Source organism: Erpetoichthys calabaricus, chromosome 2 (genome assembly GCF_900747795.2).
Source record: "Erpetoichthys calabaricus chromosome 2, fErpCal1.3, whole genome shotgun sequence".
NCBI lineage: Eukaryota > Metazoa > Chordata > Cladistia > Polypteriformes > Polypteridae > Erpetoichthys > Erpetoichthys calabaricus.
Window position 1 is genome coordinate 214,725,859 of NC_041395.2, and position 16,339 is coordinate 214,742,197.

General features: G+C 38.1%; 2 protein-coding genes across 2 annotated transcripts; one reads left to right on the forward strand and one right to left on the reverse strand.

The window, feature by feature from the left end:
- Positions 1 to 4,298: 4,298 nt before the first annotated feature.
- On the forward strand, positions 4,299 to 7,227 carry LOC114646790 (uncharacterized). Its single transcript, XM_028795129.2, has 3 exons — positions 4,299 to 5,321; positions 6,466 to 6,684; positions 6,776 to 7,227. The coding sequence occupies exons 1-3, from the start codon at positions 4,498 to 4,500 to the stop codon at positions 6,981 to 6,983; spliced, it is 1,251 nt and encodes a 416-aa protein (XP_028650962.1). The 5' UTR covers positions 4,299 to 4,497; the 3' UTR covers positions 6,984 to 7,227.
- Positions 7,162 to 13,698, reverse strand: LOC114646789 (uncharacterized). Its single transcript, XM_028795128.2, has 13 exons — positions 13,508 to 13,698; positions 11,822 to 11,943; positions 11,355 to 11,661; positions 11,176 to 11,261; positions 10,755 to 10,807; positions 10,463 to 10,502; positions 10,297 to 10,361; positions 9,985 to 10,074; positions 9,487 to 9,800; positions 9,038 to 9,216; positions 8,654 to 8,826; positions 7,861 to 8,075; positions 7,162 to 7,760 (listed from the first exon to the last, which is right to left on the reverse strand). The coding sequence occupies exons 1-13, from the start codon at positions 13,662 to 13,664 to the stop codon at positions 7,525 to 7,527; spliced, it is 2,037 nt and encodes a 678-aa protein (XP_028650961.1). The 5' UTR covers positions 13,665 to 13,698; the 3' UTR covers positions 7,162 to 7,524.
- Positions 13,699 to 16,339: the final 2,641 nt, after the last annotated feature.

Genomic DNA, 16,339 nt, shown 5'->3' on the forward strand with positions numbered 1-16,339 from the left:
GCTTCCCGGGTCCTCCCTGCATGGAGTTTGCATGTTCTCCCCGTGTCTGCGTGGGTTTCCTCCGGGCGCTCCGGTTTCCTCCCACAGTCCAAAGACATGCTGGTTAGGTGGATTGGCGATTCTAAATTGGCCCTAGTGTGTGCTTGGTGTGTGGGTGTGTTTGTGTGTGTCCTGCGGTGGGTTGGCACCCTGCCCGGGATTGGTTCCTGCCTTGTGCCCTGTGTTGGCTGGGATTGGCTCCAGCAGACCCCCCGTGACCCTGTGTTCGGATTCAGCGGGTTGGAAAATGGATGGATGGATGGATGATTTAGAGTGGGAAATGACAATATAAATGGGGGCTTAAATTAAATGAGAGCTAAAAAGGCAGGCATATTAAAAGTCAAAATACACTAACAAACAAGGTCAAAACATAACAGAGTGAGCACAAAGACCCTAAACATAACTAAACAACCCTTTTCTCTAAAAAAAATCACAATAATTTATTTTGGTGTTCTTGTATTATATCATAAGCTTATATACTGTGTGTTGCTTGCCATAGCCAGGAGTGACAACTCAGCTGGTTACTTAACTGAAAATGGGCACAGGTACCATAAGCAATCCAATTAAGACCTTGCAGAACTAGTCAAAACATGGTGGCAACCTTCCAAATAACTAGAACAAAATAAAGCTGTTGTGATCTGCCTACTCACAAAAAAACAATAGATCTGAACTCCCACTCAGGTCTGACTGAAGTGTGTAGGCCTGACCATTCCCAAGCAGCATAGCCCCAAACTCAACATGCAGGCTTATGCACGGCAAGAGGTAATAGTAAAGCAAAGGCTTTGAAATCACAAATATCCAAAGAGGGAGAGTGGAGAACCAAAAATACATAGCATAATTCCTTTAATAAATAAATATTTATTCAGAATTAACAAAATAAAATTTAATAAAATTACAAAAAAAAAGCAAAAAGCTGGAATAAACAAGGATTTTTGTTTGCAACCCTTGGTTTTGGCAAACATTAAGATGGACTTTTGGTTAAAGAATCTGGGTTTGGCTCTCAATGATGTTTCATCTTCTGATCATGCAATATATTGCCTGTTTCTGTACAGGCAACAACAAAAATGACACTAAAAATATCCAAACATAATTCTATGAAATGTTATAGAAAAATATACACATTATAAATTAATTATAATATGGAAGACAATTTAAAATTTTCATATAGATCATGTCTCCATTTTACTGTTTTTAAGTTGTTTTGAACACACAGAAGCAAGGTGCAATATAAATTATGCAGTTCTGATAAAACTGGCAACCCACAAGTTCTCTGTCATTTGCAAAGTATTTCTAAATAAATGCATACCACCCATTGCATATAATCATAACTGTTTATTAAAGAAAAACTAGAATTCTATCTGTGAGATCTCATTGAAGTGATGGAAAGCACAGCTGAAAGTAACAAGATTGCCAGTTTAATCCCTTATCCGTAAGGTCAATGTCACACTACATAACTTTAATTGTGGGGTATGTCAGGATTGCCAACCTAAGTTGCTGATCTTGTCACTGCTCCATGTCAAATTACATGGCTGAAAATCACAGTCCATCTCACACATACCAACCGAGTGTCGATCTCCCAGCACAGTCGTGCCCACCCCTATTTGTGACAGGCAATAGTGTGCTGCCTGATGAAGATGCTGCTATGCAAAGGGTTAACAGCTGCAGTTTATTCAGCAGCAGTTTCTGCCTTTTAACTCTCTTTTCCATTCTGTTATTGTATGTACAATATGAGACATCAGACAGATGAGCTTCTCTTCTGTTTTTGAAGTCCACAGTCCCTGTGCTGCCTTATAGAGCTGCCTCACTGAGTGGTTCTGAGGTCACTTATCCTACCCTTTTTCCTCCAGATGTTACAAAATACACATGTGACATATAGTAGCTTTGTTCTTGTACAGCATATTAAGCTGGTGTTAGCTACAGACAGGTCCTATATAAAACAAAGTAAAGTAACAGAGGCTAAGCTGGATGCTGCATTTTAATACTTTTGAAGTAAAAATCATAGACATTTAATGCCATACATTCTTAAATTCTCCAACTAGCTTGATCTTGATCATGACTCATGGGGTGTTGGTGGAATAGAATGTTTGTGGCACAGGTGGGTGTTGGTGGGGTGGCCAGTGCCTATCCCAGCAGAACTGGGTGTATGGTTAAAAACAGCCCTGGACAGCATGCCAGTCCATCACAAGACCACTCACACTTGAATTTACACACTTGTCTTTTAAGGTGTGGGAGGAAAACCAGAGTAGGCAGAGTAAAAACTCATTCAAAACATGGGTAGAGTTTGCAAACTCCACACATTCACCTAACGTGAAATTTTAACCAGAACAACTGCCAACATGCAATCCAAACTTTTAACCCTAACCCTAACATTATTAGACAACTAAAAAGTATTAAGATAAGCATATTGGGTAATAAGATGTTAGGATAGGTTTGGACTCCTTTGGTACAGTGTCTCTCCGGAAAATCCTTGGGTACCGTTGGTTTGACTTTGTGTCGAATGAGCGGTTGCTCATGGAGTCCAGAATGAGGCACATTACCTGCATTGTGAGGGAGCGTCAGTTATGGCACTACGGCCATGTGGCGCGTTTCCCCGAGGGTGATCCAGCTCATAAGATCCTCATTGTTGGGGACCCAAGTGGCTGAACCAGGTCAAGTGGTCACCCACATAACACCTAGCTGTGGCAGATAGAGGGTCATTTTCAGTGGGTGGGACTGGACTGCATGTCTGCCTGCAGGGTTGCCAACCGGGATCCCGAGTTGTTTCGTTGTGTAGTGGGTGCAGCAACGCACTGTACCAGTGCATGCTCCCCAACTTGACTTGACTTGATAGGTTTATTAATGATAATTAAAGAAAAAAGTTTCTTATGTACTGCACAGTGTTAGAGCCCGATGCCTGATAGTTCCAGAAACCTGGTTATCACCATGTACAATCTGGTTTTTGCTCAACACTCCAGTGTCTTTCAATACCCTAAACATATGGGGAGCTGTGTGAGTGAGTCCTTACTCTGGATTTGAGTTCAGCTCAAGATTTGTTCCTGCCCTGAACTTGATAATTCAGTTACAGGACTTCGAGGCCCTGAAGTAGAATAAGTAGGTTCATATACTTCATAAATGGGTGAAATGACTCAAGCATAGGCTCTAAATGACCCTGAACTTAAATAAATAACTAAAGAATATTATTGAATGAATGAGATTTTCTATGCATGCCCTACCTTTGTGTGTAATTTTCAATTCCGTTTAGTTTATTGTTACTTGGTGTATGATTGTCTGTGATATAATAGCAAGGTTAAGCTCTTCTGCTATATTTTTCAACAGACAAGGTGTCTGCCATTCCCACTTCTGTTTGCTTTGGTCGTAAAACGCCTTTCACTTCTTCTAAATGTCTATGCATTAAACAATGTGTATTGTGTTTCAGAAATATTAGCTGCATATGCCTTCCAACTAATGCACTGCCCAAAAATAGGACCCTCTGAAGATTCCTTTTGAAACCTCTGACCATTACTTTAATTACACTCAAATTCTATACTCTTTTTAAACCTAATGTTATTTCTGTGTAGAAAAGGGTTTCATATTTTGCACACTGGATTTCTATTAAGGTTAAATGACTACCTTTCTACATTGTATAACTACTCATATTGACTCCAAGGCAATATTTAGGGTCAGGTCAAGTGGGTAAAGCAAGAGTGTAGGTGACCTTACCCCATACCAGCTGATGGAGAGACACTGAAAGTACTAATTTAGAAAGTTCTGGGTTACAAAGATAAACAATTTTTTTAATAAAGCTTAGGAAAAATTTCTATAGTTAATGTTCTCATTATGGGAGATGGATGAACCTCTGTGTCACCCTTGGTTGATATCTATATTTTTTCCTCTCAGCAGGCATTTAAAGCTTCAATATATCATTCTTGCCTTTTTGAATCATACTATGTTTATTAGGCACTATTCTTATGCAGCCATTTTTGCTTGTTGCTCTGAGCTCTTTGATGTGTTGTTGGATTTGAGTACATAGTGCACCTTTACTTTAGTTTTGATATTTCATAGTTTATCCACAAGGTGGTGATATTGTATTAGTCCAGTTGATGCAGTAGTTCTTTTGAGAGTTTGAACTTAAATCTACGGTGGCCGAGAAGGGCAAAACAAATTTACATTTCACAAAACAACTTTATAACCATTAAGACAACCTTACAAAGGAATTCAAATTAACATTTCAAAAAACAAATTTACATTAGTGAGAACAATTTACAAATCCCTACACAAATTTACAAGCGGTTAAACAAATTAACAGTTCAGAAAACAACTTTACAAGTGGCCCGAAACAAATTTACAAGCGGCAAATCAAACGGAAAGGGTAGGTACAACACACAGGAAGTGCTTGTTGCTGACCTTTTGTGTCATTCAAACTGTTTTGCGAGGTCGAAAATGAATAGAGTTTGTAGCGATTAGCACTGCCGGGCGAAGATGTTTTGTCCATTTTGTGGTAACCATTTTAGCCAGTTAGCTTGCTTTTGTTATTCTTGTGGGAAATGTTTAGACTTTCTAAAAGAGGCTCCCCAGATGGAAGATGTGATACGTTGTTGTATTGGCTATTTCAATGAAGGCCACTCCTACAATGTAATCGTTGACATGATGTCCTTTGTACATGGTGTAAACATTAGCTTGCGGTGTCTTAAAACTAAACTTACAGAAGCCGGACTATATCGTAGAAAGGAGTATTCCTCCACAAACGCTGCCAGGAATGCCATCAGGTTGGAGCTTCGTGGACCTGGTCAACTTTTTGGCTACCGAACGATGTGGCAAGTACTCAGGCAAAAGTACAATTTGCGAGTAAAGAGAGATGATGTTATGGCTTTACTCCGGGAGCTAAATCCCCGAGGATGCGAGAAGAGAGCACGCAGAAGGTTTATAAGAAGAACTTATCACTCGATGGGGCCGAATTATATGTGGCATGCTGATGGTTACGACAAACTAAAGCCATTCGGATTTGCTATTTCTGGATGCATTGATGGATTTTCACGTAAAGTACTGTGGCTTGTAAGTGGACCAACAAATAACAATCCATCAGTGATCGCTCACAATTTCCTAACTTGTGTGCGACACCTTGGTGTTGTGCCCATGAGGCTGAGGACCGATTGCGGCACGGAGAATGGCATTATGGCTGCAATTCAATGTACCCTACGTCACCAGCATGCCGACTACTACTCGGGAGTGTCTAGCCACATGTATGGCTCATCCACGAACAATCAACGTATTGAGTCGTGGTGGTCCATATTCAGAAAGGGAAGGTAAGTGACCTAAATGAACTATCGCTCTTTATCATTACTCTTAGCCTACACATTTTACAGCTGTGATGCATGTTGAGGAAAAACAATGTATTAAGTTACGTTAAGGCTGATGATTAATCGCCATAAACGCGTTAAAAATTTATGGGATTGACTTTTCAAACGCCACCCCTAAATGCGTTATTTAGGATCCCTGGACAATTACTGTGCTCTGTAGTGTTGGGGCAACGTTCAAAGTTACGTTACATTGTCAAACTAATTTTTAAAGTAGCGAGTAATTTAATGTAATACTTATTTTGTTGGAGAAAATATAAATGTTACTTAAGCTGCTCAAAAATGATAATAATAATTACTATTTTTATTATTAGGATTAGTACTGCTTTATTTCCTATAAGTACTGCCCTTTTCTCTAAGTCGTTGCCTTCTGAGGCTGTCACATAGTGCCCGCAGTTCTTCAGGTCGTTTGGTGACATCCTGCATGTGCTGAAGGGTAAATTTAATCGGCCCAGTTGAGGGTCACAGGGAGCCAGTGATTGTTGCAGCAGTACTGGGTGAAAGACAGGAAGCAAATGCATCTTGGGGGGCTCAGGTCGGGGATATAAAAAGGGGATGGATGTTATTTTCTTCACAACACATATTACAATATATTTTCTTAATTTAAATGTAGTTGACCACTACAATTAAATTTAAAATAAGCGTTTGTGGAGTTTATGTTCTACTATACCCAATGCTAGAACTGACATCCTAAGAAATAAAAAGACTATGACTAAAAATAAGGAGTTCTAAAAGCTGCATTATAAATAAATGGAATTTTGTTTGTTAACATCTTGATCAGGAATAAAGGAGTTCATAAAAATAATTAATTTTTATTATAAGTATGGTTTTTGTATCTCTTACTTTTTAAGGAAAAAAGTGCAAAGAAAAGCAGAGCTTGTAATGCATTAAATTATATAACATATATGGTTACTTTTTTTGTAAGTTATGAGGAATGTGACTACGTTAATTTTAAAAGTAACATTCCCCAAACACTTGTAAACATTTTTTTTCTTTATCTTGATATTATCTCATGATCCACAAGTGTAAATAAATTGGTATGTTTAAGCAAATAGCAGAATTAATATGAAGTTTAACCCAGTTATCTATATAGGTCTCAATTCTGGATGGAGTTATTTGCAGACCTCAGAGATGCAGGACACTTTAATGGAAGTCGTGAACATCAGTGCTTGCTAAGATTTTGCTTCAGTGATGTCATACAGAAGGACCTGGATGAATGCAGGACTCTGTGGAATAGTCACCGGATTCGCCCTTCTACAACCGCATCATGTCCTGGAGGAGTGCCTAATGAACTGTACTATTTACCACACAGGTAATGGATTATCATTTCCCAGTAAATTTTTGTTTTCTTTGTAGCTGAAATGTAAATGAATGCTATTACTCAGATCCATTTCTCAATCCAGATTTGGCTCCAGAGACTGTGGATTTAGGATTGAATGTACAGAACTGGATACTTTCCCCGAATCAAATCAGCCAACGCATTCATGTGGTGACATGAACATGCAGGAGTACTTGGACTTTGTTATGGAGCACAGTCACCTACAGAAGCCAGAGAACTGGGAGTCTGCATCAGAACTGTATATACATCTTAAAGAAATCGCTCAGTTATAATTTGTTCTGTGTACTACAGATCTAATAATGCACACATTAATGGAATAGTGTCTCAAGCGTGTGAAGAGTAACTTGTGCTGTCCGTGAATTTTAAATTTTACTGGAAAAACTTTCAAATCTGTCCTAAATTATTGTAAATAAAGTGAAATGAAATGAAATAAACTGGAGTAAAAGTAAGGCAAAAGTATAAAATATTTATTACACTATTATTTAAGTATCAAAAATAAATATTTAATTTCAAGTAGTCTTGGTTTGGCTTTATTACCAGGAAATCTCTCTTTCAGATCTCAGGATATGATGAAACTGTCCAAATGTAACATACTGTAAACAAGAACACATTAAAACATCTTCAGTTGTTGCTTAAATAAACAGTAATCAAACATGTGGTTTCTTCAAAATCTCAAATATACAAATGCAGCAAAGTTTTATTACAAAATTAAATAATAGTGCAAAAAAGTGCGTCCACCAGTGCAGATGGATGCAGGTTCTCTACCTGCAGTGATTTAAGGCACACACTTATCCATATCTAGTGGACCCTGATTTAAAAACAGCCAAATCCTGGAGAATTCTGAATTCCAAAATCCATATGTGATTTAAACACCTTGTATGAATCCAGCAGTGGTAATTTCATTGTGTTTGAACACGTGTTTGCCATTGGGAACGGTGAATCATCCAGGAACTCAATCCTTGGCAGTGGTTCCAATCCAGACGGGGGAAGTGAAGTTAGTCCAGTTGCAAACATGAAAACATCTTCCACGCAAACAGCAGCCTGACCTTCTGTAAGGAAACAGAATTGTTCATGCACATCTTGGCATATTGTTAAGTATTATTTTTAACTACTTGTAAAATAAATAATTATGCAATCTATTTTGCAAACCTTCACAATCAAGGAGATAGTCAGCCCAGTAGCCTAATGTTTGTCCTTCTTTGAGTCTCCTGTTGCTCCCTGATGGACTGAGGTCAGGTTTGAAAAGTCCCTCAAGTTCAAGAGCAGTGACCTTCTTTTCTGAGTGGCACAGCACAGGGATCATCAAAGTAGGATGCTGCTGCAGTGCAGTCAAAAACTGAAGAGCTGAAAGACCATTTTTAAATCTAAAAAGTACAAAATACATTGTCACACTGCTATAAAGTGCTAATCACATAGTGTATGTGTATGGACAGTATATTAAAAACATGATTACTCCAATAATTTTCAGCGTCTAAGGTTTTAAGATTTTTCTGCTGCTGACAGAGTCAAAAATGTGTTTTAGTGTATCGGGTCATATTAGAGAAACTTCGTGTTGCTTTTGCATTTTCCCTTTAAAGATGAGTCAATGGGGTATGTTCTTAAAGCCTTTCTGAGTTTCTGGTTTTAGATCACTTATTTTAGATGGTTTGAAGGCTTGAACAGCATGCCTGCCCCTATGTACTACTGTTGAAATGAGATGGGAAACTGCAAAAGGACCAGGACATTTCCCTAAAATCACTATCGACTAAAACATTTGTGACTGGCTCATCACCAGAAACCCTTTTTGAAATAATATATGTTGAAAATTATTGGAACTGTCCTTCACTAATAATGCAGTAGTTGTAAGTTGCTTGTTAACAACTGAATTGCAGACTGACATCATGTTTGCTTTTAACATGGCAATGTAACTTACAAAAATTGTAAGACTAGGATATGATGGTACCTGTCAATTACACATGAGTTACAGTCGATAATATACCATCGGAGGTAGTCTGACACAATTGTTCTCTTTTCTTCAAGAGTAGCCACATATCTCAGACAACCAGCTGTCTGTAACATTGTGCTATGTTTTAAAGTACATTCTCGCAAAGCTTCGACAGAAGCAGCACAGTCAATCTAAAACACAAAAAGAGGGGCATATACAGTATACACAGTTATCTCATAAATTTCTGTTCTGTTACTTATCTAGTTTAACCCTATATCTTGTACAATCACAGAACAATAAATGCATTACTCTATATGTTATCAATGAAGTAATGATTTTCTCAAAGCATTGAAGAACCTAATAAATAAACCTTGCCCTACTATAGCATTATGCTTTTCCTACCTCTTGCAAAGCTTTCTTTATTTCTTCTTCAGTTACATCATTCACTGTTGCATTGAATGAAGGCTGGCCTGCAAGATACAGTACAAGATCTTCCGAGAGGAAATGCGGACCTGGGCCTCCATGTACAACTGATACCGCAATCATCTTTCCTGCCAAGAAGTACTCATCCTCCCGGAGAGCTATGAATGAAAATCATTCATATTTTAGAATTTTGGGTGATTTACAATTCGAACCACAATTTCAGATTGCTTTTAATGTTATTTCTACTGTTCCACACATATTTAGCAACTACTTTTGGAAACATACAAATATGTTTCATGATGCATTAAAATCAAGACAACCCTAAGCATGTTGTTGTTAAATATCTCTGGAACAGTTCAAGTAACAAAGTGTATAAGTGATGTGATATATAATTACAAGTCACACATCTTAACACTATGTAGACATACCATTTGCATTGTAGACTAAGTAACGTTGTCCTGTTGGTCCATCAAAAATTGGTCGGTCTTTAAGATGGTTCATCAGTAGAGTTAGAAACTCTCGTCTTGGACCACCTGTATCAATTCCATCCTCAAAAACACCAGCATCATCAGTAAATCTGACCAGCATATCACAGGTTTCTGAATATGTTGCACGCTTGAAACCTCGGACTGCTCCATCCCAGACATTTGACCTTGCAATGTTGAACCGGCTAACTCTTCCATGATCAATATGATGTGACAGCTTTGCAATGACATCAGGTAGTGTAATGTTTACCTCTTCTCTAGAATTACACAAGACTGAGTCACATTTGTGAAATGCCAGACAGTACACAGTTTTCTATTTTTTGCACAACACTGATGTGCAGTAAAGGGCTTCTTTCACATATTATCACAGAAGTAATTCAATCTTTTACCATTAAGTGCACAGAGAATACCTATTGCTATTGTCAATAACTGCCAGCTTACATGGTTGTGTCTGATAAATTCCCCAAATTTACAGGAACTGGCTCTTCATCCTCTTCTTCAACACATGGTGCATAAAGGTGTGTATATTTACTGTAAAGAAATTACCATTCCTATGTTAAAAGACAACTCCACCCATTTTACACTAAAACATTCTTCTTAAGTAATTTCCAACCTAAGTAAATCCCTGAAGTATTTTTTGTAAGTTAACCATTATACAGATATTTTAGAAAGAACTTGCGAGTTTATTTTTTTATCTAATCTAAAAATGTCTACCAAGGGAATAGTCACATTTTGTCAATTTTTTTTGCTTACCTGTAGTAGGTGGACTTAGTCACATTGTATTCAGGTAGAGTATCCTCAGTATCAGATATTACTATCTGAAAAATAAAGTGACATGGGGAACTTAAATGTCCAACACAACACAAAACAAAACTGAAAGAAAAAAATATTATGAGGTAACATTTGGTTCAATACTTACCTGTCCAGCTTGAATCGTTGATGACTGTTTGGATGCATCTCTGAAACATGTTAAAATTACTACTTCAGTACAACAAAGTATCATGGAGTTAAAAAGGAAATTTAAAATTATGGTAAGTTATAATAATCTAGATAATTTTGCTAAATTTCAAAATATTCTTACATTATTTACAACTTCATATATTTAGAGTAAAAACTGTGGTCTCAACATAAACTCAAGGGTCTGTCTCAAACATGTGATTTGATCACATTACCAGCTTACAGATTACTTACATTTGCAAATTGGTACTTACACTACATCTTCTAGTTTGTGTTTGGGTGTACTTTGGTTGCAGTCTTCAAAAACCTGAGGGAAAAAGCATAAAATTCTGAACAATTTTATACAGCCTATATTAGTCATCTCTTACTACATAAATACTTATCAATGAAATATTGCCTGCTGAAACATGGCAAGTTGTTAGTATTTCTGACAGATAAACCTGCTGAACAATAATCAAAATGATTCACATGTGTTACACCAAATGCCATTTAAAATGTAAATCCTACTGTTTGTCCAAGTACAATGCAGGAATGTATTTTCAAACGCAATTACAGATGTTACTAAGTAGCTAGCCTCTGTTGAACCAAAATATTGGCAAGCATTATGCACAGAACAGCTCTGGTTAAGATAATTAATACAACCATTCAGTATATTTCTTTTCTAAATAAACTCACCACAGTGTCAGCCTGATTGAATTCAATTGTGCTCCTACTTGTAACAAAAATTTCAGAATCTGAGTCTGATTCTGAGCTAACATCCACTGCAGTTAAAGGAAACAAAATCAACACGTTATTATGTACAGTATGTCATAGCACTGTGAAATATATAAAAGTGCTAAATCAGATCCACTTACCTCTTCTAAAGTCTTTTTCAAGGCATATAAAAAATGAGATCCTGCAATATGCCTTTCCTATTTCCTTTTTATATTCTGCCAATACGAATGGCCTCTCTGTCCCAGGCACATTGACCACCTCTGAGCAATCTGGATACAAAAGTATATATGGCCCTTCATCCATGTCCTTGTTAAATGTTCTCATTTTCTGGACAGCTAGTTTCAGCAGATCAGGCGCTGCTACCAGAGGGTCTGTAAATAATGGGAGTGTTTTCCCTCTTACAGGTTTTAAATCACTTCCATTTGGCACCATCAATCCTATGTTTATCTAGATAAATAAAAATAAACAGAATGAGTTTTCTGTAAATTATATATTTATAAGTTTGTTGCACAGAAAGTTAAACACCAAATGGGTCCACTCATTAAACAATAACCGTCCCTGTAACCATTGTCTTGTATACATGACACAAACAGTTAAGCCATCTAACCTGAACTTGTCTCTGTTCTTGTTTTAGTCGTCTCTTTGACCCACAGCTAAAGGACTGTCTTTCTTTTGATTTGAAGTTTCTGTAGTCCATGAACTGTTTATATGATGGGCACGGTTGTTCTTCTGGAATGAACAGAATTGAATATCAACACACTATGGACAGAATAATTGTAATCATTTATGAACCATAAAATGTATTGATGTGTATTTAGTTCAACTACTTCCACAATATTGCTTAGTATAATTACTGGTAATATGTGACCTTTAGTTTATGACCACTGCAGGTAACACTGCTTGTTAAAAGATGAGATACAAAGGTGTGCTTCTATAAGTTTTTTTTAACAAAAAAAACAAAAAAACACATACATCATGAATTTCTTTACATTTTCTTCACAATACTCCTAAATTGCATAAATATACAGTACACTAGGAAAATACATTCCATTACCTGTTGTAAAAGCCATTTGTTAGTTAGATTATAATAAGTTGATATTAGTATTTTGTTAGTTATGTTAAGGGGTGGCACGGTGGTGCAGTGGTAGCGCTGCTGCCTCACAGTAAGGGGACCTGGGTTCGCTTCCCGGGTCCTCCCTGCGTGGAGTTTGCATGTTCTCCCCATTCTGTGTGGGTTTCCTCCCACAGTCTAAAGACATTAAGGTTAGGTGCATTGCCGATTCTAAATTGGCCCTAGTGTGTGCTTGGTGTGTGGCTATATGTGTGTGTGTGTCCTGCGGTGGGTTGGCGCCCTGCCCGGGATTGGTTCCTGCCTTGCGCCCTGTGTTGGCTGGGATCTCCAGCAGATTTCCCCCCCTAAAAAGGTGACCCTGTGTTCGGATTCAGCGGGTTACAAAATGGAGGGATGGATAGTTATGTTAAAATGTTTGTGTATATATTAGTGCATAGTCAATGGGAGTTTCTATTATAAGCCCTACAAGCTAAATTGTAAATGGAATATTCTACTTATTTCTTGTCATTCTGACTACACACTATTTCATTTTATGATCTGCCTTGCAGTAGGTAAGGCATGGAGGGCAAACAGATTCAAACCGTACTGACATATTAAAGTAAAGTCTATGCAAGTTTGCAATAGAAACGTAACAAGTATAGAAAGTAACTAATTTTTAACCAGAGAAAGCTAAGACTGTAATTAGACCGAGAAGACACATTTTTTCTGTTTGTGCCTTTTACTCTGCGTGTGTAATAACTTTTCTAAAATGTTGTGATTTTTTCTTTTTCAAATTTTCATTAAACATTTTTGAAATGAACTTTATTGGACTGAGAAATTTGCTTTTGTACGTGTTTGACTCATGCTGGATCCTACCTTGCCAACTGATGCTCATCCTTTGGAACCGAAAAGACGCAGCTATATCTGTACTTTGAAATGTGTTGGCAATTGCTGAATGTTGAAAATAATACGAGAGCAAAACATGTTTTATTTTATTAGGTTACAACCACTACGAAAGTTAACAGTCCCAGTGTATGTTGCGGTAGTAATTAAAAAAACTTAAATGACTGCATTAAGTACAACACACATATATACTGTATATACCAACGTGCACAGAAGTTGTTTATTTGAACGAAATTTTGAATGACTCATACTACGTCAACTGAGCAATAATAAGTTTAACAATAATAATAATAAAAGCCTAGGATAGCTGGCTCTAGATAGCGTTAAGTGTCCACTTACCGGTACTTTGATTAACATTTCCAGGTGGTTTAGACGTCGGCTGTGCATCTGGGTCTTCCGTGCGGGGAGCCTCTTTTAAAAAGTCTAAACATTTCCCACAAGAATAACAAAAGCGGGCTAACTGGCTAAAATGGTTTCCACAAAATGGACAAAACATTGTCGCTTGATTTACCGGCACAAACTACGTTCAATGTTCCCTCGCAAAACAGTTTGAATGACACAAAAGGTCAGCAACAAGCACTTCCTGTGTGTTGTACCTACCCTTTCCGTTTGATTTGCCGCTTGTAAATTTGTTTCGGGCCACTTGTAAAGTTGTTTTCTGAACTGTTAATTTGTTTAACCGCTTGTAAATTTGTGTAGGGATTTGTAAATTGTTCTCACTAATGTAAATTTGTTTTCTGAAATGTTAATTTGAATTCCTTTGTAAGGTTGTCTTAATGGTTATAAAGTTGTTTTGTGAAATGTAAATTTGTTTTGCCCTTCTCGGCCACCGTATAAATCAGTGTGTTGTTATGACCATAACATAGGTTCATTTGAATAATACTGTCACATCTACAGAATATAATGAAATTGTGCATGTTAATCTACATATAACACATTGCCTCTCTCTGGCACCATGCTGAGCAAGTATTCCATTCTTCAAAACATCAGACAAATACTATAGAATCATAACATTCTGAAATCTATTTCAAGGGAAGGAACACAGTCTATCCTAGAAGCTTCAGAGGCAGTCAGTCCATTACTGGGCCCACTCTTGCAAGACCAGTTTAGAATCACTAATTAACAAAACATGCAATCTCCATACCACCAATGACCAGGAGCAGGTTTTGAGCCCAGAACAGTAGGTCCTTGAGACAACAGTGCTAACCACTGCACCACCATACCACCTATGAGTTTTTGCTATTCTATTTAATTTAATCAGTCACATGTAATAGGTTGTGAGGGATGGCCAGCAGCTCAACCCAACCGGGATGCCCAAAGAATGGAAGGATGGGGGAAGGTAGATAATTTTGGACACTGCCTCCCCCAAAACTCTAGATGGCAGCTCCCCTGGAGTGTAGCAGTGCCCGGGATTCCTACAGGGGCATCCTGGGACTTTGAGTTCAGATTCTCTGCCCTGTTGGGTACTGTGGGTGCCGCCAGGAGAAGCTGTAAAAGGACTGGAGGAGCCAGTCAAGTCAAGTTCTTCATCTGACCCGGAAGTGTTGACAGGTCAGATGGACGGAAGGATAGAAGCACTTCTAGGCCAAGAACTATATAAAGGACTGCTGGAGACCCAGCAAGTGAGCCGGAGTCAGGAGGTGTAGGACAGAGCTTGCTGGGAAGTGTGGAGGAGAGAATTGCATTTATTATTATTGTTATTTGTAATTTAATTGCCTGTTTATTGAGGCTGGGGTGCTTGAAGGCACTATTTGAAGAAGAGAGAAAATTAAAGATCTTATTGCTTTTACTTGGTGTTCAGAGCGTTTGTCTATTGGGGTTAACTGTGACCACTACCGTTTACAAGGTATATAGCTCAATTTTTCACTTCTGAAAAATGCTTAAGAAAACATATTTTCGTTTTCAGGGTTAAACTTGTGACACTACATCAAAGCTGCAAGAGAATGGGTTGATTGAGTACCTGATACAATTCTCCCTGTGTCTCCAGGTAACATCACCCATTTTCATTCTGTATGATAAAGACCTTCAGGTTCCGTTCATTGGCAAGTGTGAATGAGTGTATGAATGAGTGGCATGCCATGCAGGGTCACTTGTAACCTTGTCCCAATACTGATAGACTAATCTCTGACTTTCTGCAACGTAAAACTTGAATCAGCAGTTTCAAAAAATGGATGAATTGATTTTAACCCCTTATGTTGTGACCAAAAGGACAAATACTTCACCTTGAGAGAATAAGCAGTGCAACACCCAACTCCTTACCATATAGTCAAATCTATACTAATAAAAGGCAAAGCCCTCACTGACTCACTCATCACTAACTCTCCAACTTCCCGTGTACGTACAAGGCTGAAATTTGGCAGGCTCATTCCTTGCAGCTTACTTACAAAAGTTAAGCAGGTTGCATTTTGAAATTCTACACGTAACGGTCATAACGGTCGACAACATCCGCCATGTTAAACTTTCTTATTTATGGCCCCATCTTCACGAAATTTGGTAGGCAGCTTCTCTGCGCTAACCGAAACCGATGTACGTACTTATTTCGGTGGTATGACACCACTGTCGGCCACCATATTGAACTTTACAACGGTCTTTGTTACTTAATGGGCCCATCTTCAAGAAATTTGGTACGCGGGTTCCCAACGATAACTGAATCCTACTTATGTACATATATACGTCCATAACCTGCAGCTCGGTCCACACTCTGAATCCTCCAGGCACTCCTGAGCATAATCTAATTTTGAAGGTTGGGGCACCAATAATGTTACTGAGAAACTTACAGTCACCGAAACTTTGTAATGGCACGAGACTTCAGGTCACATGCCTGCAAAAGAACCTAATTGAGGCAACTATTTTTGCTGGCGGTGGCTCAGGGGAAAGAGTTTTTATTCCTCGCATCCCTGTTATACCCTCTGATCTCCCATTTCAATTCAAATGCCTCCAATTTCCAGTAAGGCTCTGCTTCGCAATGACAATTAATAAGTCTCAGGGACAGACCCTACAAAAGGTTGCCATTGATTTGAGGCAAGATTGCTTTTCACATGGCCAACTATACGTTGCATGCTCAAGAGTAAACTCAGTGCACAGCTTGGTTATATTACAACCGGAGGGGTGATACAAAAGAGATCCTTAACAAATAATTATTGGTACATTTTCCCTCAGTTTATTACTTAA

Coding starts and splice junctions, on each gene's coding strand:
- LOC114646790 (XM_028795129.2), top strand. CDS start 4,498: ATGTTTTGTCCATTTTGTGGTAACCATTTTAGCCAGTTAGCTTGCTTT. Junction 5,322..6,465: donor TCCATATTCAGAAAGGGAAG/GTAAGTGACCTA, acceptor TTATCTATATAG/GTCTCAATTCTGGATGGAGT. Junction 6,685..6,775: donor CTGTACTATTTACCACACAG/GTAATGGATTAT, acceptor TTCTCAATCCAG/ATTTGGCTCCAGAGACTGTG.
- LOC114646789 (XM_028795128.2), bottom strand. CDS start 13,664: ATGTTTTGTCCATTTTGTGGAAACCATTTTAGCCAGTTAGCCCGCTTT. Junction 11,262..11,354: donor TGAAAAAGACTTTAGAAGAG/GTAAGTGGATCT, acceptor CTTTAACTGCAG/TGGATGTTAGCTCAGAATCA. Junction 8,827..9,037: donor TAAAGAAAGCTTTGCAAGAG/GTAGGAAAAGCA, acceptor TTTGTGTTTTAG/ATTGACTGTGCTGCTTCTGT.